The 20,067-nt window shown below is 40.2% G+C and overlaps 1 protein-coding gene across 10 annotated transcripts in view; it reads left to right on the top strand.

Annotated features, from left to right (window-relative positions):
• The window catches only part of ARHGAP21 (Rho GTPase activating protein 21), a 168,371-nt gene extending 149,298 nt beyond the window's left edge, over positions 1-19,073 (top strand). For 8 of the 10 annotated variants that reach the window (XM_067703274.1, XM_067703324.1, XM_067703263.1 and 5 more), the window contains 13 exons: positions 1,622-1,906; positions 4,906-4,970; positions 5,047-5,186; positions 6,097-6,239; positions 7,053-7,208; positions 7,305-7,383; positions 8,426-8,499; positions 8,577-8,666; positions 10,285-10,410; positions 10,607-10,648; positions 10,969-11,074; positions 12,988-13,019; positions 16,625-19,073. In XM_067703274.1, the coding sequence (XP_067559375.1) occupies positions 1,622-1,906; positions 4,906-4,970; positions 5,047-5,186; positions 6,097-6,239; positions 7,053-7,208; positions 7,305-7,383; positions 8,426-8,499; positions 8,577-8,666; positions 10,285-10,410; positions 10,607-10,648; positions 10,969-11,074; positions 12,988-13,019; positions 16,625-18,286 (3,000 nt within the window). In that variant the 3' untranslated portion in view covers positions 18,287-19,073. The remainder of the gene's footprint in view (positions 1-1,621; positions 1,907-4,905; positions 4,971-5,046; positions 5,187-6,096; positions 6,240-7,052; positions 7,209-7,304; positions 7,384-8,425; positions 8,500-8,576; positions 8,667-10,284; positions 10,411-10,606; positions 10,649-10,968; positions 11,075-12,987; positions 13,020-16,624) is intronic. The other 2 variants (XM_067703299.1, XM_067703315.1) reach the window with 1 other exon arrangement.
• The last annotated feature ends 994 nt before the right edge of the window (positions 19,074-20,067 follow it).

Raw genomic sequence — 20,067 nt, 5'->3', positions numbered from 1 at the left:
ACAGATTCTTGGTACGATTTCAATTTTCTTAAATTTACCAAGGCTTGATTTGTGACCCAAGAATGTTCCATGAGCACTGGAGAAAAAAGTATAATCTGCTGTTTTTGGATGGAATGTCCTGTAAATACCAATTAAGTCCATCTTGTTTAATGTATCATTTAAAGCTTTTGTTTCCTTAATTTTTTTCATTTTGAATGATCTGTCCATTGGTGAAAGTGGGGTGTTAAAGTCCCCTACTATGATTGTGTTACTGTCAATTTCCCCTTTTATGGCTGTTAGCATTTGCCTTACGTATATAGGTGCTCCTATGTTGCGTGCATAAATATTTATAATTGTTATATAGTATTCTTGGATAGATCCCCTGATCAGCATGTAGTATCCTTCTTTGTTTCTTGTAATACTCTTTATTTTAAAGTGTATTTTGTCTGATATGAGAGTTGCTACTCCAGCTTTCTTTTGATTTCTATTTGCATGGAATATCTTTTTCCACCCCCTCACTTTCAGTCTGTATGTGTACCTAGGTCTGAAGTGGGTCTCTTGTACACAACATATATATGGATATTGTTTTTGTATTCATTCAGCCAGTCTATGTCTTTTAGTTGGAGCATTTAATCCATTTACATTTAAGGTAGTTATTGATATGTATGTTCCTATTACCATTTTCTTAATTGTTTTGGGTTTGTTATTGTAAGTCTTTGCCTTCTCTTGTGTTTCCTGCCTAGAGAAATTCCTTTAGCATTTGTCGTAGAGATGGTTTGGTGGTGCCGAATTCTCTTAACTTCTGCTTGTCTGTAAAGGTTTTAATTTTTCCGTCAAATCTGAATGAGATCCTTGCTGAGTAGAGTAATCTTGGTTGTAGGTTTTTCCCTTTCATCACTTTAAACATGTCCTGCCACTTCCTTCTGGCTTGCAGAGTTTCAAGTTGCCTTTATAATAATTTTATTGTTTCCCCTTATTTTATAAATATAGAGGTATTTAAATGAATATCAATATCAATATATGCTTCATTAAGTAGATAACAATATAAGAAAAACTTCACCAGAAAATTTTGTACAATATTTGTGTAGCTTAATTTATAAGAAAACTTTAATACTGTCAAAAGAGTATCAAATTTTTTTTAGAAAACCCATCTTGCATGTTGTTGCTTGACCATATAAAGTTGATCAGTTTTGTTAACTAAATTCATTACGTCTGCATATCCTTTGGGGATTAGTTTTTTCAGTGTTTGTCATTTGCATGATCTAAGACTTGTCTTAAGCCTTGCTTTCACTCAGAGGATTTTTCTGACTGACCTTTTTCCTTATTTTCTATTCCCTTAGCATTTTTTATATATTTTGCTACACTCGCTTTATCCTAATTAACTTTATTCATTTTATTTTCTCAACCCAATTAAAGTTGAGATTTCATTGCCCTTGATTGTGATAGGAATACATTACCCAACTTGGTTTACGTTCCACACTTTTTGTCTTTCCTGCCCTAACAAATACCTATTGACGTAAAGCAGGCACCTGCCACATTGGGTATACATTTAAGCGTGTTAACAGTGTTGCTAGATGCATCTGTCCTGTCACTAAGATTTAGCCAAGTGTTGAGTATGCCTGATCTGTCTCATGTTCTCCAGCGAGTTGGTGGAAGTATTCGACCATGGAAGCAGATGTATGTTGTACTTCGGGGCCATTCGCTGTACCTGTACAAAGATAAACGAGAACAGACGACTCCGTCTGAAGAAGAGCAGCCCATCAGTGTTAACGCTTGCTTAATAGACATCTCTTACAGCGAGACCAAGAGGAAAAATGTCTTTCGACTCACCACGTCCGACTGCGAGTGCCTGTTTCAGGCTGAAGACAGGGACGACATGCTAGCCTGGATCAAGAGCATCCAGGAGAGCAGCAACTTAAATGAGGAGGTTAGTGTCCAAAACGACATTGATAAAACCGACGCTGTCGCAACATTTTCTTTTTAAAGGAGACTGAAAGAATCTGATACATCATTTAAAAAAAATCATAACATGCTATCTTCACTTAAAAATAGTTGATCAGGGCTTCCCTGGTGGCTCAGTGGTTAAGAATCCGCCTGCCAATGCAGGGGACACGGGTTCGAGCCCTGGTCCGGGAAGATCCCACATGCCGCGGAGCAACTCAGGCCCGTGCACCACAGCTACTGAGTCTGCGCTCTGGAGCCCGCGAGCCACAACTACTGAACCCGTGTGCCTAGAGCCTGTGCTCCACAGCAAGAGAAGCCACCGTAGCGAGAAGGTTCTGCACCACAAGGAAGAGTAGCCCACGTTCGCAGCAACTAGAGAAAGCCCGCACGCAGCAATGAAGACGCAACTCAGCCAAAAATAAATAAATGAAATAAATTAATTAAAGAAAAAAATAGTTGATCAGAAGGAAAATTCAGGGACTTCCCTGGCAGTTCAGTGGTTAGGACTCTGTGCTTCCACTGCCAAGGGCACAGGTTCGATCCCTGTTTGAGGAACTAAGATTCCACCATCCACACGGTGCTGCCAAAAAAAAAGGAAAACTCAAGTGTACCTATATTATATTATTTTCACTTATTGGGAAAATCACCATTACTGACCTAGAAAAGCAGATTATTCATACATTCTGCATACCTTCTCAGAAGCAGTGAAGCACTGAGCAGAGACCTAGGTTCCTAGTCCTGGTCATTACCTTTGTGACTGAATAATTCCAGATCTGTTTCTTTGTGTCAAAACCAGGGTTGTTGTGGGCTTAAGTTACAGCGAAAATGCATCTCCAAACAAATTGCTGTGTAAATGCAGAGACCCTGATAGCATGATTCTTGTTAATGAAATTATGCAGGCAAGAATATAATATAGCCTACTGTAATACAGTAATTGGTTTCTAAGAAAACTTGTAGTATCAGAAATCATGTTATAAGCCACTTTTTCTTTTTAATAAAGAGAGTTTCTGACTCACAACCATCAAGTTATTTTTTACAGCAGAACTTTCAGTAGTGAAGATTTTTTTTTTAAGTGAAGTTTTTTTTTTTTTTTTTTTTTTTTTGCGGTACACGGGCCTCTCACTGTCGTGGCCTCTCCCGTTGCAGAGCACAGGCTCCGGACGCGCAGGCTCAGCGGCCATGGCTCACGGGCCCAGCCGCTCCGCAGCATGTGGTATCTTCCCGGACCAGGGCATGAACCCGTGTCCCCAGCATCGGCAGGTGGACTCTCAACCACCACGCCACCAGGGAAGCCCAAGATTTTTTTTTTAAGTGTACATAACTGTAAACTTTACAGAGCAGATTCAGCAATGATTAAGTCTAGATTTTGCTCAAGGGTGCCTTTTTCACATCATCAGCAGTTTTTCTTAGACGTTATTCTCATTTGCGTGCCCGTTGTTTTGACAAAAAAAAAAAACCCACAAGGTTCTTTCCCCCTACTTTCCCATACAGTATGCAGGGACACCTACATTAACCATGAAGTTATGCAAATTATGTTCTCGAATTCTGTCATTTCCATTATATCCAATTCAAGTCATGAAAACTTAGAACATAGGAAAACGCCTGTACTTTTTCTCGTCTGACAGTTTACACTCTACCTTGTTTGTTGTGAACAACGAATACCAGATCCATATCAATACAGCCCTTTTTCTACAACCACCGCTATAAAGAGACATCAGACCTGAGTTTTGGCAAAGTAAACAGGGAGAATCACAACTTGGGTGTAGATTTCAGCTTTAAGTAGCAGTTCAAAGGAGTTCCTGTTTGATCAGCCCCTGCTCTATGCCAGGTGTCCTGCTGGGCAGTAGATGACTTCATCTTTGAGACATAGGGCTTTTTTAGAAATTGAATGAAGTGATGCTTATGAAGAACGCACCCCAGTGCCTGGTAGGTCATGAACATGTACTTCGTGTCAGCCATTATAGCATCATCACTACCATCTGATTCTGAGACACGGGTGTTTTCACCAAGTTTTAGAGCTAAGAAAGTAATAATTCACCGAGCATATACCATATGGCAGTCACTCTTTTAAGCATTTTATGTCAGTTAATTTCAGCAGCCATATGAATGTGTCTTCTTATTATCATCACCATGTTTCAAACAAGGGAACTTTGTGGCAAAGAGAAGTTAAGTAATTTCCCCAGGGTCACATAGCTCAGAATTGTCAAGCAGTCTTATTCTAGATCTTAACCATATCCTCTTTCAGTTGGTAAATGAGAAGAATCTATTTGAATTTGAGAATTTATAAAGTCTGTATTCTTTGTAAATTGTAACGTTCACTATGACCAAAACGAGACAAGTAAAAAAAATACTTGCGAACACATGTCAATTTATAATTGGAACCAATAGGGGAAAAAAAAAATCAACTCCTTGTGGTCAACTCTGAGTTTTCCATGTAGCATATTATTGAGGTTAACCTGTTGAGGTTAATAAAACCAGGTTTGAGCTTTTTTCTTCTGATAATATAACTGTCACTTCTGATACTAATTGACCCTCAGTCTCACTGTTCCTATCAATTAATCATTAACACATTTTGGCAGTATTCCATCTTTTATCCAACTGTATTATTTTGAAACGCTGATCATTCTTTCTGGTATTAGTGAGAGAAAAAACTGGCTCACTGCTTCCCAGTCATTTATTAAAAACGCCAGATCAGTTCAGTAAGTTTGAACACTGGCTACTTGCTGGTACTAGTCCAGGTGTTGCTGGGGTACAGAAAGTAAACAGAAAACTCTTGGCGGTGGCAGAGGCCCTTGAACGTTTGTCACTTAGTGAAGTTAGGTCATGATTTGAATAGAGCTTTTAAAACAACTCCATGGAGTCTGTATTGAATAAGCAAAGTAGTACAGTGTAGAGCTCCCCCCTGCCCCCCAGAAAGAGTAGGATCCTTATTTAGGGAGTTTAGAATTGACTTTCTAATTTTACCTTCTATTTATTCTGTAGGACACTGGAGTTACTAACAGGGATCTGATTAGTCGAAGAATAAAAGAATACAACAGTCTGATGAGGTGAGAATCCCACCATGCCTGCAGGTTAACTGGGACGTAAAATCCGTACTTGGTCAGAAACGTTCCTTTCTTTCAGCAGCAAAGCAGAGCAGTTGCCAAAGACCCCTCGCCAGAGTCTCAGCATCCGGCAGACCCTGCTTGGTGCTAAAGCAGAGCCTCGGACTCAGAGTCCACACTCCCCCAAGGAGGAGTCAGAAAGGAAGCTTCTCAGTAAAGGTACTGATATCCGCATTCCTAGATAAATTTAGGATTTAAAATTGGGTTTGTAGTAAATCAACTATACTTAAGTAAAAAAAAAAAAAAAATTTTTTTTTTTTTTTAAATAAAATTGAGATTTTAAAGGTGTTTTCATGTTTCTCTGTGCCTTTTCTGCGGACCTCAGCTCAGGGTGAGCTAACCCAGAGATCACTGGGGGCCTGGTCCAGGCTGGTGGGGCCTTTCCCTTAAGCTGGGGTCCAAGACACCAGTTCTTTTTTTTTTTTTTTGCGGTACGCGGACCTCTCACTGTTGCGGCCTCTCCAGTCGCGGAGCACAGGCTCCGGACGCGCAGGCTCAGCGGCCATGGCTCACGGGCCCAGCCGCTCCGCAGCATGTGGTATCTTCCCGGACCAGGGCACGAACCCGTGTCCCCTGCATCGGCAGGTGGACTCTCAACCACTGCGCCACCAGGGAAGCCCAACACACCAGTTCTTATAATAAAGATCAAGTGAAGGAAAATACAACACATACATCTATGTCAAAAAGTACCAATTTGATAAATGCAGAGGATCCAGATGCTTTCGTTTTGAAATAAAACCATTATGTTTCCTTTTGCTAAAATCTCACTGTAAAGATGTCACATTAATTCTATTGTCTTGACTGTTTTAAAGAAAATCATGGTACAGATTGTCAAAGGGTGAAGAAGCAGAATTGATTTGTACTAAATTATATGGAGGGTTGAAAGGAGTGCTATATCAGGAAGAGAATAGAATAGAATAGAATATGTTTGATACATAAAGGATATGTTATTTATAGTACAGGACTCTGATTTATATAAATATTGATAAAGGATCTTTAAAGTCATGATTTAAACACTCTTGTTTCTATTTTCTTTTCATGTCATTTTCTTTTGAATAACGATCAAAAGATGACACTAGTCCCCCAAAAGACAAAGGCACATGGAGAAAAGGCATTCCAAGTATTATGAGAAAGACATTTGAAAAAAAGCCTACTGCTACAGGAACGTTCGGGGTCAGACTGGATGACTGCCCACCAGCTCATACTAATCGGGTAAGACACCAGCCCGCCAGATTTCCTAAAGCCATTAATTCAGCCGTCGTCATAACAGGACCCGAGTACACAGCCGTGCAGGTCACAGGGGGTATCTGTCCATCTGTTGAGTATTTTCCTCTTCTTAACAGACCTTAGTTTCTCTAAGCATGTCTGACCTGTACGGGTGTATGGAGTAATTTTATCTATAATGCTTTTTTCTAATGTGTTGACTCTGAAATAGAATAATTATTCAACGGCTAAGAATGTATCTGAAACTATCGGTAAGAAGTCATTTTCAAGTCGTGTGTGTTTCTGTTTTCAGCATTTTAAAAGAAGGATGGGAACAAGAATCTGATTAAGAAAGTATGATAAATGTAAATGTGCGTGTGCGTGTGTGTGTGTGTGTGCGCGTGTGTGTGTGTGTGTGTGTGTGTGTTTACAATGCCCACGTTAGGATTCATATCATGAGTGGATGGATGTTATTCTTTCCCCCTCCTCTTCCCCGTCCCCCTTCTTTTATTCAACTGAACTGTTGCCACATTCTCCCTACTAGCTCTTGTTTCTTCTTTAGACTATTATCTCCCTGTGGGGCCTCCTCTTTCAGTCTTGACCTATTCATTCTCTTTCCACTGACTCAACTATCTCTTGCTGGTTTTGTCTCTTCCCAGTTCTCCAGTGTTTCTATTCTTTATTTTCTCTGTATCAAATAACAACAATTTATATACTGTTTCCTTTTGGATGAAAAGGGCCTTGTAGCTACGATATGTATCTACTAACTGAAGATAAACATTCATGCTGTGTTAAATAAAATGTTTATTTCTTGTTTTGCAGTATATTCCATTAATAGTTGACATATGTTGCAAATTAGTTGAAGAAAGAGGTCTTGAGTATACAGGTATTTATAGAGTTCCTGGAAACAATGCAGCCATCTCAAGTATGCAAGAGGAACTCAACAAGGGAATGGCTGATATTGATATACAAGACGATGTAAGTTTGTGTATTTCTATTTGAATAACTGGTCTGTGTTTTTTTCCTTTGTGGTATTGACTACAAAAATACGGTATTTTTATTTTGCATACCTAGAAATGGCGAGATTTGAATGTGATAAGCAGTTTACTAAAATCCTTCTTCAGAAAACTCCCTGAACCACTTTTCACAAATGGTGAGTTAACCCCACCAAAGACACTGATGCAACAGTTGAACATTACATTGTTGGGAAACCACAGCATATTAAGTGGAACCAGGGGAAAATATTTTTGTCAAAAGAAACAGGAGGTTTTGTTTAGTTCTTACTTGTATACAAAGCACAATCATGTCCTATTTTTTGTCATTTGGATTTTTTTTTCCTCCTGATACATTGCAGTGAAAAACAGTTTATAAAACGTTGTTAAAGTTCAGTAAAAATATATATTATCCTGTTCATTCATGTTTACAGCTGAGTTGAAAATATGTTATTATTGTTCTCAGTGAAAAGCCTTCAGGCATAATAAGGTACAATTAGTAGAAAAGCATTTTTTCAGCCAAGCCAACTATTTGACTTAGATAAGACCTTGTAGTAGATGTTGCAGTGCGGGGAGAGAAAGTGGACAGACTGTGTCAATACAGGCTGTACCCTCAGAGAACTCACATTTTAGGGAATTTCCTTTGTTTGATAAGGCCTCGAGGAATCATTAAAAACTATGGTAGTTTTATTTTATTTTATTTTTTATAAATTTATTTATGGCTGCGTTGGGTCTTCATTGCTGCGCAGGCTTTCTCTAGGTGCGGCGAGCGGGGGCTACTCTTTGTTGCGGTGCGCGGGCTTCTCATTGCGGTGGCTTCTCTTGTTGCAGAGCACGGGCTCTAGGCACGTGGGCTTCAGTAGTTGTGGCACACGGGCTTAGTAGTTGTGGCTCATGGGCTCTAGAGCGCAGGCTCAGTAGCTGTGGCCCGCGGGCTTGGTTGCTCCGTGGCCTGTGGGATCTTCCAGGATCAGGGCTCGAACCCGTGTCCCCTGCATTGGCAGGTGGATTCTTAACCACTGCGCCACCAGGGAAGCCCCTATAGTAGTTTTAGGACAACATTTCAAAGGCTATTTGGGGTCTTCCCTACTATTTTTTTCTTTTTAATTGTGGTTTGAAATTGAACCTTAAAGGGAAACTAGATTACAGCTCACCTAAACAATTTAAGATGAATTTGTTTTTTTTTGTTCTTACTGTTGTCAGATAAATATGCCGACTTTATTGAAGCCAATCGTAAGGAAGATCCTCTAGATCGTCTGAAAACATTAAAAAGACTAGTAGGTATTATTTTATATTTTTGGAGGTACAACAAAAGTTCAGCATTTAAATCCATCATGAAAATAATATGTTTCAGATTCATGATTTGCCCGAACATCATTATGAAACACTCAAGTTTCTTTCGGCTCATCTGAAGACAGTGGCAGAAAATTCAGAAAAAAATAAGGTGTGTAAACTGTTTGTTGAAGAGATGTACTTTCAGTGGCTTTAGTTGAAAAGATGTACTTCACTGCTTCATGCGAAATAGTCAAAAATAGGTTATAGTTAAACAGAAGCTCTAAAATACATCATACTGGTGATCACGTCCCGCTAAAGATCACTCTTAAAAGCAAAAGGTCCCCAAAATATGAATTGTTGTTTTTTCAAGACATTTTCTTTTATGTTTATCCAGCAAGAAAAATGAAAAAGTCAGAAATTTTACTTCTTTTATTTTTCAACTGTATATTAGTATTTTGAATGGGCAATATTTGCACAAACAACAGTAAAAATGTATCAAATGGTATACAGTGAAAAACAACAGACATTTTCCTTTTTTGTTTTGTTTCATTTAGATTTAGCAGATAAATTGTTTTGGTTTTGTTTTCATACCACCATATTACCTTTATCAAACACAACAAAATTTATTATTCCATCGTATTATCTAGTAGTCTGTTCACGTGTAGCTTTTCCTGATTGGTTTAAAGAAATATCTTTTGGATGAATATTGTATGATTTTACTCACATGGAGTAAAAAAAAAAACACACACACACAAAATAAATGAACAAACCAAACAAAAACAACACATAGATACAGAGAACAGAGTAGTGGTTACCAGAGGGGAAGGGGCAGGGGTGCAGGGGAGGGTGAAAGGGTAAGGGGGATCAACTGTCTGGTGATGGATGGAAACTAAATTTTTGGTGTGGATCCCAAGACCAGTTTGATTTTTTTTTTTTTTTTTTTTGAGTTCCACAATGGTTTTTTACCCTCTAGTATGTTTTTGGGATTGGTTATTTAATATTTTAATCAAATCCTAAGGTCAAAAAATTACACCAGATACTTATAAGATATAACAAAGAAAAACAAAAGGTTCGCACCTTTGACAATCAGGTACTTAAACAGGAGTACAAACTATCATGGAAGGAAACATAAAAACATATAGGCATGTAATACTGAGGTGTTCATTGGTACAAGGATAAGCAACAAGCTTTGGAAGTCTTGGTTGAAGTAAAATTTTTATCAAAAGAATATTTTCAGACATTAGTTTTTACATATTCATGATCTTAATGTACTACTCAGGCAAATTTGGAAATTTTTATGTATCTCTTTCCATTTGTTTAGTTTTTGAGGGGAGAGGTTTTCCCTATTCTTTTGCAAGTTTTATTCCCTTTGATTTTAATATTTTTGTCAGTTGATCCAGCTTTATTAATACTTATTTTTGGCTGAGGTGCACGGCTTGTGGGATCTTAGTTCCCTGACCAGGGATGGAACCTGTACCCCCTGCCGTGGAAGTGTGGAGCCCTAACCACTGGACTGCCAGGGAATTCCCGTAATACTAGTTTTGAACCAGATCAATTGTTTTCAATCAAAGACTTCCTGGAAAAAACAAATGCCAATTAAGTATTGTATGTTGTCATTAAAGCAAGAAAAAGCATTATTTTTTTTTACACACATCAGTCAACCATTCTTTGAATTATTTTTCATCAAAAGAGTCTTTCAGAAGTAAAATGCCAAACATGCAATGGGAATTTAAGCCTACTTTCTTAAGAAAAGTTGTGATATTTTCTAATATCATCCTCTGTTGCAGATGGAACCCAGAAACCTAGCCATAGTGTTTGGTCCAACTCTCGTGAGGACCTCTGAAGATAACATGACGCACATGGTCACTCACATGCCAGACCAGTACAAGATCGTAGAGACGCTTATCCAGCACGTAAGTCCAGGCTTCGGCTCATCGAGAACATTCTTTTTCATGAGCAGCTGATAGTTGGTAGGGCAGAATTTGGTTATACTTTTTTTTTTTTTTTTCTAAGAGAATTACCTTTTTTTCTGTGCTATCCTCCAAAATATAGATCTCTGTAGGGGGTTATTTAATTTCTCTTTTTCACCTTTTTTATTTTAAATTTTAGCATGACTGGTTTTTCACAGAAGAAGGTGCTGAAGAACCTCTTGTAAGTATTGTCCGTCAGCGTTTGTACTCTGTTCTTCTCATTTGGGACACAAAAGATCCTGATCCTACAACTGTGTCACCTTCCTGCTTTGTATGCTATTGTCTGCTTTGCACCCCGAAAGCAGGTCTATAGCGCCTCAGTTTCTGATCTAATGAAAATCCAAGTATGATACTTATTTGGTAATTAATTATATGCAAATAATGTAAAAAATTAAGCATATGTCCTCCACTCAGTAATGTGTCTTTTACTAAATGTTGTTTGAATTTTAAAGAAAGTATCTTTGAAGAGATGATGAAGAGATCTTTGTTTATTAACCATAGACAACAGTGCAGGAGGAAAACACAGTAGACTCCCAGCCAGTGCCAAACATAGATCATTTACTCACCAACATTGGAAGGACAGGCGTCTCCCCTGGAGATGTATCAGGTAACTCTTGCCTGGGCAGTATTGATCTCTAGGTTAAAAGCTAAATTCTTATAACATGAAAGAGCAAATCAATCATAAGTAACAATTCACTATGATTTTTTTTCCTTTTCCTCTTCTTTTTTTCCCTTTCCACTAATAAAAATAATGTAATCTTCCTCTTCTGATTGATCTGAATTATCTTCCAGTGACTGTAATGCCATTGGCAGTGCATGGAGTTGTAATGCTTGTCAGAAAGGAAATATGAGGGAAAATGAGCATGCAAACCACTGTTTTGTTCTTTTTTTTTTAATTCACAGTTTCCATGTAATAGTCATCACAAGGTAAAACAGATACACGCTACTGAGTATGTGGTTGCTGTGATGGCAGAAAGTATGGTCTAGACTGTATGAGTAGTTCTTACTCTTGAGCTGGACGTTCTGTTGAAAAGGCAGCCAATTAAATACGTAAAATGCTCGTGGGCACCATTCCCATAAATGCAGTATATTATCTTGTCACTACAGAGGTCACCGTAAAAGTCAATTTCTTTGACATTTTCTTCTGTCTTCTATTGCCACCCTCATGTTCGGTGAAGTATCAGTTCTAATAGGCTCTTTCGATGCAAATTTTCTCCTGCCAAACTGTTGCACTAACCTAGCATGTTTTACACCATGTTCTCCCTTTGTCTCTAGTTCTTGTTTTAGTCCTAAAGGGTTTTCTTTCCAGCACTTACTGACACAGGCAAATCTATACTGATGTTGCACAGGCGAGATGGGAGGAGTCTATCACACGGTCATGTCGCTAGTGGATTCTGTGGTGTCCCTGATGGACAGCTGGAACTGTAGGAAGAAGGAGGACTGCTGTCCACACTGTAGCTGCCTTGTCTGCAGAAACCCCCGATTCCTGTAAATGCAAACCGAGTTGATCTGTGGTGTACATTTTCGCTTACGATTATTGTAAACAGATCACTACTACTTTCTTAAAGGTTTTTCTGCTGTTTCTTGTTATTTCTGAAGCAGACCGTGAGGAGAAATAGCATGGTATGGTCTACCAGTTCTTAAAGTCATAAAGCATTGAGCCATGTGTTGAAAGGGGCGTGGCATGGGGCTCAGCTCATTAATTCTGAAAATCCATTTCCCTGAAGTTGAAAGAGAAAATTTCCAAATTGGTGTTGTCCTGAAGAGTGCTAGCCCCTTCCTACCCTCTTTATACTTGTATAATCTGAGTTTTTTGCCAGACAGTAAAATGATGCTCTCCATTTTTCCATTTCCATAATAGCATTTGTTAATAAATAATTGGAAAACTGGTAGCAATTTAACTAGTCTAAAGGATCCCTGACTGCACAGATGTGAAACCGGGGTCCAAAGCACAGAGATCAGCATGATTTAACGTAACGTCAAAGTGACCTAGAAGCAGGGTTATCCTAATGCATCCTTACGCACACAGTATATGCTTCTAAAGTTTAACATTGACAGTCTGACAAAAATCAACATAAATACACTGAGTCTGAGCATCTCAATTTGTAGCGAGGGCAACCAACAATCCTAAACGTTCTACATTGTGTATCAGTTTCAGATACAGGATGTGGTACATAGTGCAGTTCTTCCAAAGGTCTTCAAGCTGCTTTATTGCTAGACTGAACGCTTAGCACATTTAATAAACACTAGTGTTTCTGTTTCGTTTAGTACAGGGCTCCTTTGCCATCCCTATCATTGAGCTGATTCTGCCTACAATTCACAGCATCCTTTCATGGCGGTGGCTTTCTGTGGTGCAGCCTGCATCTTTGTGAGCTCTGACTATCCACTGTGTTCTCTTGTTTTTGAGTTTTGCTTTCACATTTTGTTCTGTGCCTGTCTTTTCCATAAGTTTTGCATTGTTTGTTGAAAGCAGTAAAGAATCTGACCAATACTGACCATGTTTTCTTTAACTTCTCACAGATTCAGCTACTAGTGACTCAACAAAATCTAAGGTAAATTGTTTTGTACAGTTTGGAATATTTCAGAGGGGAATTGCTTTGTGGCTTGGTATGCAGATGCACCCGTGTCTGTGTCTGATGACAGACCAGCAGAGTCTTATAAGGGGAAAAATGAATGCTTAAAATAGAATATGATAGAGGAATACTGGATGGTGAGGTGGGGTGTTGGATTTATCTCAGTGTAGTTTAGCATAATTCAAAGAAGTAGGCATTTACCCCCTCATTCTTAATGTGAAAATTTTCTAACATATGCAAAAGCAGAGAGAATAATATAATGAGCCCTTATTATCCACGCTCAACAATTAACACATGGCCAAGTTTGTCTCATCTGCGCCCGCCCACTTTCCTCCTCTTCGTGACTTTTGGTTTTCTTGGTCTTTTTTTTGGCCTCGCAGCAGGTGGGATCTTAGTTCCCCTACCAGGGATGGGACCCGTGTCCCCTACAGTAGAAGCTCAGAGTCTTAACTACTGGACCACCAGGGAAGTCCCTCGGGACTATTTGGAAGCAAATCCCAAACATTCTATTTCATTCTGTAAACATTTCAGTAGTAATATAGACTTTATTATTATTATACATTTTTTATGAAAATATATATTCTTGCCTTCTTTTCAACAAGATCACTCATTTTGTTTTTTTTTGTTTGTTTTGTTTTTAATAAATTTATTTATTTATTTATGGCTGCACTGGATCTTCGTTGCTGCTTGCGGGCTTTCTCTAGTTGCTGCGAGCGGGGGCTACTCTTCGTTGTGGTGCACGGGCTTCTCATTGTGGTGGCTTCTCATTGCAGAGCACGGCCTCTAGGCACACGGGCCTCAGTAGTTGTGGCTCGCGGGCTCTAGAGCGCAGGTTCAGCAGTTGTGGCGCATGGGCTTAGTTGCACTGCGGCATGTGGGATCTTCCTGGACCAGGGCTCGAACCCGTGTTCCCCTGCATTGGCAGGCGGATTCTTAACCACCGCACTACCGGGGAAGTCCCTGATTTTGTTTTTATAATCAATTTTTGTTTACATAATTTGTGTTCTGTTGACACCACCACCAGAGTACACTTTTTAGTAGTTTTTAAGACATTCAGTTCGAAAGTCCTTCATTAATTCAGTTTGTGCCAGCTTTGCTCCTCTGAGACTGTAGCAAGTAGAATTGTCAATAAATTTGTTCAGATGTTCTATTTGGAAATGAGACATACATATCATTACATATCATTTCTAAACATAATGGGATCACATATGACTAAATTAGAATTGAATTTCTTGCAGAAAATATCATAAAATATTGAATGATCTGTCATTTGCTATCACTTATATTGTGATTTTTACCATCTTTTTACCCCAACTTTTCATTTTGAAAAATTGTAAAATAGCACCCAAACCTTTTGCCCTAGATTTATCAGTTGGTAAATCTTGATATATATGTAATTTTTTTTTTCTGAGTCCTTTGAGAGTTAACTTATAGACATGGTAACACTTTGCCCCTAAATGCTTCAGTGTGCATCTCCGAAGAACGAGGGGATTCTTCTATGTAATGACAGCATAATTATTGTATTCTGGTAGTTCACATGAGTACAATGCATTATTATTTCTAATGTACAGTTTTTACACAAATTTCGCCAGTTGTCCCAATAATGTGTGTTGTTTTTTCTTTTCCTGTATATAGGATGCACTCAAGGATCGCCCCTTGCGTTATGTTGTCATGTCTCCTTAGACTTCTTTACTTTGGAACAGTTTCCCACCTCTTTTTGCCAGAATATAAGATTTTAGATTTAGATTTTTAGGTTTTAGATTTCATACCTGTTTGCAATTCCCTCCTTTCCTCTTACTAGATGCATATTTCTTAACCTGTGGTTATAGCAGTCTCTTCATCTTAAGTAAATTATGGTGGTGTTTGTATTACACCTATAATATAATGGATGTCCAAATGATATAATCCTTTGTAACAATTTTTTTCACTTGTAAAATAATATAGTCATTTGCTCCAACACATAGTGATCACAGAAACATCGAATTTTGAAGGGAACCATTGGGAATCTTAAAGATAGTATAATCTAATTTCTTCTCACTTAAATCAACAATGAAGTTGAGGTGTTTAAAAGTGAATCACTTGCTCAGTGTCATACACATCAAGCTAGGGAAGGAACACCAGGTCTTCTAATTCAGAGCTCAGTCACAGCCATCATCCCCTACGGTCTTCAACAGAATGTGTTAAATGTCAATAACCCTTAGAAAGGTCCTGTATAATTATAAAATCCTTTATAACTTATAAAAACAAAGTTCCATCAATCTGTGATTTCATTTTGGTGAATCCTTTTTAATACAAAAGCCTGAATTTTTACTGTAATTTTCAAGTCTTCAGTATAGTAGTTCTAGCTTGTCTAAGATTTTTATGACAACAGAGAAACTATCACTCAGTTTCTGTTACTCTGCATACTTCCTGCCTGCCTGCTTGACTTAAATGGTGTGTGTTACACCAGCTAGTGTTTATTGACACCGCGCCCTCCCCGGCCTGAATTTACTTAGCCTGTAGGTACATTATGAACACTTAAACAGTCATCATCAAGAACCTATTAGGCGTAGCTGACAAAGCCAATTGGCCGCACTGCCACTTTCTCAGTACAGGGCACTGCAGTGTTTCTATGGTAAGGATTTCAGATCTTTAATTGACCTTATGTTTTTTGAACTTCATGATTTGGTTGTTACTTGAGATCAGTGAAGACAGTGCCAACTTGATTTACCTAAGGCCAGTCTCTGCAGATCGAGCCTGCCTGAACTAATGAGAACCCAGGAGCTCCCTTATCTTAATCAGCTTATCTGATACAGTATCTGTATCATGTGATAGCTGTAATTGGAAGATTGAAGTTAGTCATAAAATTTTAACCAATGTCAGAATATTATATTCTACTCAGTCAGAATATTGACTCTTTATGAGACCCGTGTTCCAGAGGAAGGAACCTGAGGACCCTCTGAGGGTAGCAGAAGCAGGGACGGTCTGTAGATGGAGGGAAGTCAAGAAGAATAGGAGTGCGAGAGGGCCCCAAGCACAGAAGGTGTCCCTGAAAGACAGGTGTATGTCAGCTGTGACATGGCAGATAAATACCACCAGGCAAGAAATGGGACAGATTAAAAATAAGAAGTTGTCTTAGGTACAAGTTAAAAGGGGGTGTAAAAACTACACCCTGTTATTATTTAGCTTTAGTGGTTAAGAAATACTTGGGGGAGGGGGAGGGAAGGAGTGGGAGTTTGGGATGAGCGGATGCAAACGATTCAATGTTATATAGAGGATGGATAAACAACAAGGTCCTGCTGTACAGCACAGGGAACTATATTCAATCTCCTGTGCTAAGCCATCATGGAAAAGAATGTGAAAAAAAAGAATGTCTCTATGTGTATAACCGAGTCACTTTGCTGTACAGCACAGATGGGCACAACATTGTAAATCAACTATATTTCAGTTAAAAAATAAAATAAAAAATAATCACCAAAGCAATGGAAATCACACAAAAAAAGAAAAAAAGCAAAAGAAATATTGGTGCGGGGTGGGGGGGACCTTTTCAGAAAGTGAACTCAATAACGTTCTTATGTTCAAAGTCTCGTGTCTCTGCTCCCCAGGGTTCTTGGGGATCCGGAAAAGATCAGTATAGCAGGGACCTGCTTGTGTCGTCCATCTTCGCGGCCGCCAGTCGCAAGAGGAAGAAACCAAAAGAAAAAGCACAGCCCAGCAGCTCGGAAGACGAACTGGACAATGTGTTTTTTAAGAAAGAAAATGCAGAGCAGGGTCACAACGATATTAAAGAAGAGTCCAAAAAAGAGAGCGAGACACCGGGCAGGAAACAAAGGACTGTGGCTTGCAAAGAAAATCACGCGAAGAAGGACGGCAGCGCGACCAGAGCTGATCAGCGAGCCCTGCGGGGGGAGAGCGCAGAGCCCCCGGCCCCCCAGGGCGCCAAGCAGAGCAGGTCGCCCACCGCGAGCTGTCGCCTGGCCATCCTGAAAGAGGGCCCCAGAGCCCTCGCGGCCCAGAAGGCCTCCCACCCGGACGAGACGGGGCCCGATTCCGGCGCTCTGGCGAGATTTTCCACCAAGAAATCCACCAGCCCCGAACCCAGAGTCGGCGAGTTTCTGGTCAGTGTCGGCACCATCGCCGCCGACTGCTCGGCGACGTCGCCCGCCCCCTCCGTGACCGGCCTCGACTCCAGCCGGCTGAGCCCCGAAGTGCAGTCGGTGGCCGAGAGCAGGGGCGACGACGCCGACGACGAGAGAAGCGAGCTGGTCAGCGAGGGGCGGCCGGTGGAGACGGACAGCGAGAGCGACTTCCCCGTCTTCCCCGCCGCGCTGGCCTCCGAGAGGCTCCTCCGTGGAAAACTGCACGAGGCCACGAAGACGAGCCGGCGGGACTCCGAAGGCAGTGAAGTCAGCTGTACGGAGGGGAGTTTAACACCGAGTTTAGAGAGCCGGAGACAGCTCTTCAGTTCCCATAAGCTGATTGAGTGTGACACTCTGTCCAGGAAAAAATCCGCCAGATTCAAGTCAGACAGCGCGGCTCTAGGAGATGCCAAGAATGAGAAAGAAGCCCCTTCCATCACGAAAGTGTTCGAGGTGATGAAAAAAGGAAAATCAACGGGGAGTTTACTGACACCACCAGCCAGAAGCGAATCCGAGAAACAGGAGCCCACCTGGAAAACGAAAATAGCTGATCGGTTAAAACTGAGGCCCAAAGCACCGGCAGATGACATGTTTGGAGTAGGAAATCAAAAAACCAACGCCGATCCTGCCAAAAGGAAAAACATCAAACGCAGACACACGCTGGGAGGGCACAGGGATGCTACTGAAATCAGTGTTTTGAATTTCTGGAAAGCGCAGGAGCAGAGTGGGGACAGAGAATCCGAACTTTCAGCTGTGACACGGTTGAAGCCCAAATGCTCAGCCCAGGACCTGTCCATCTCAGACTGGCTGGCCAGGGAGCGGCTACGCACCAGTACGGCTGACCTGAGCAGAGGGGACGTGGGGGACCCCCAGCCCCAGAGCCTGAGCACATTAGAAATACCCACCACGGACCCAGCCCCGTCTTCTCAGTCCGATGCAGACAGTTCTCCCAGCACCCTGGCTTCAACTAACAGGCCCCCTCTTTCCACACCACCACAGCCACCTGACCAAATCAATGGAGAAAGCTTCCAGAACACGAGCCAAAACGCCAGTTCTGCAGCGACGGCCCAACCTCATCAACTGTCCGAAACCCCAGGCAACAAAGCACAGTTCCATCCCTGTCTTTAAACTGGGGGCACGTCCACTCCAGCGAATAAAAGCTACTGTTACACGTTCCATAACTCTGTAAATATTTTCTTGTACCAGAATTGTTATTATGCAGCCTTCATTTGGGCTGGTTTCATCACTTTGCACTGTGAAATAGCTTTACAGTGCATTACTACAGCCAGAAGAACATATATATATATTTAAAAATATATTGGATAGTTGTATACAAATGAGCAAGGTTATTTGTTGCGACTCACCCCATAGTGCATACACCCAACATTACTGAAGAAAATAGCTGGCATTAGTATGCAGCCAATGTGTTCTTTTGGTTTCATCACTAACAAAAGTGCCTCATCATAAAAATACATTTGGTTTTTAGGGTGCCATGTTGTTAAAATTAGATAACTTACACTGAGTAAACAAATGCGTTTTATTGGTAACAAATTTCATCACATTTACCAGTTTTAACACAGGTAGATACAGAACTTCCATTCTCTAGTCATTCCAGGTGGATCTCTGAGTTTTCTATTCAAACTTTTAATACAGTTTTTGAGTTTTGTGTGACTTGAATTTTTAATCTTTCTGTAAAATACGTAACTTAAATGAACATATTATATGTGTATCTTTTCTTCAGATACCAGATTTGATATAAATGTTGTAACATAGGTGTGTAGATAGTGACCTGGCTGGAACTGGCTTCTTTATGGAGGAGAATATAATTCTGCATGAGGACTTAATGGATCCAAACCTGTGTCATGCCTGTGTGCATACCCAATTAAACACTGGAAATAAAAATTGTTTTGGTGAACTTTGCATGGCTTGAAACTTATTCTAATATATATATTTAAATGCCATCCATTTATAACTGGCTTAATTGGTTCTGACATTTATTTATGTACTTATTTAATTTTTTGCTGCCGTGCGGCACGCAGGATCTTAGTTCCCTGACCAGGGATTGAACTTGTGCCCCCTGCGGTGGAAGCGCAGAGTCCTAATCACTGGACGGCCGGGGAAGTCCCTGGTTCTGACTTTTAAAAATTTACCTACTCTAGGGCTTCCCTGGTGGCGCAGTGGTTGAGAGTCCGCCTGCTGATAAAGGGGACACGGGTTCGCGCCCCGGTCGGGGAGGATCCCACATGCCGCGGAGCGGCTGGGCCCGTGAGCCATGGCCGCTGAGCCTGCGCGTCCGGAGCCTGTGCTCCGCAACGGGAGAGGCCACAACAGTGAGAGGCCCGCGTACCGCCAAAAATAAATTTACCTACTCTATACATTACCCCTCTCTTTTTGGCCGTGTCTGGCAGGGATCTCTTGTAAATGTTTCCATTGGCCTAACTTCACTCGTATACACAGATAATATTTAACTTTTCTAGCTGAAGTCATATATGCTGTTTACCTTTTTCTGGAGATTATGAGTGAAGGGAACATGCATTTGGAAGTCAAACCAACTCTATACTTCCTAGATACATAAACTTGGACAAATTATTTAACGTCTCTTAATTTATTCCCTTTGTATAAACGATGACGATAATAATATCTGCTATAAGGGTTATTAGATTTAAATGAGATACTCTTCCAAATATAGTGCCTGCCACACATTACTTGCAAAATGTATATCAAAGATACTCATAGAAATAATGGGTACTTAAAGATTGTTAAATTTAAAAAATCTGTCCAGTTTTAAATAAATTTCACATGTCTCATTTCTAAACGTTCTGTTTAGTTGTTTCAAAACAGCGTAGTCAATTTTGAGATCCCTTTTGTGTGCATCACATTTTAAGCTTTCTTTTATGTCTATAAAATAT

Source organism: Pseudorca crassidens, chromosome 1 (genome assembly GCF_039906515.1).
Source record: "Pseudorca crassidens isolate mPseCra1 chromosome 1, mPseCra1.hap1, whole genome shotgun sequence".
Lineage (NCBI taxonomy): Eukaryota > Metazoa > Chordata > Mammalia > Artiodactyla > Delphinidae > Pseudorca > Pseudorca crassidens.
Note: the sequence above shows the minus strand (reverse complement) of the source record. Positions and strands in the feature narration are given on the sequence as shown.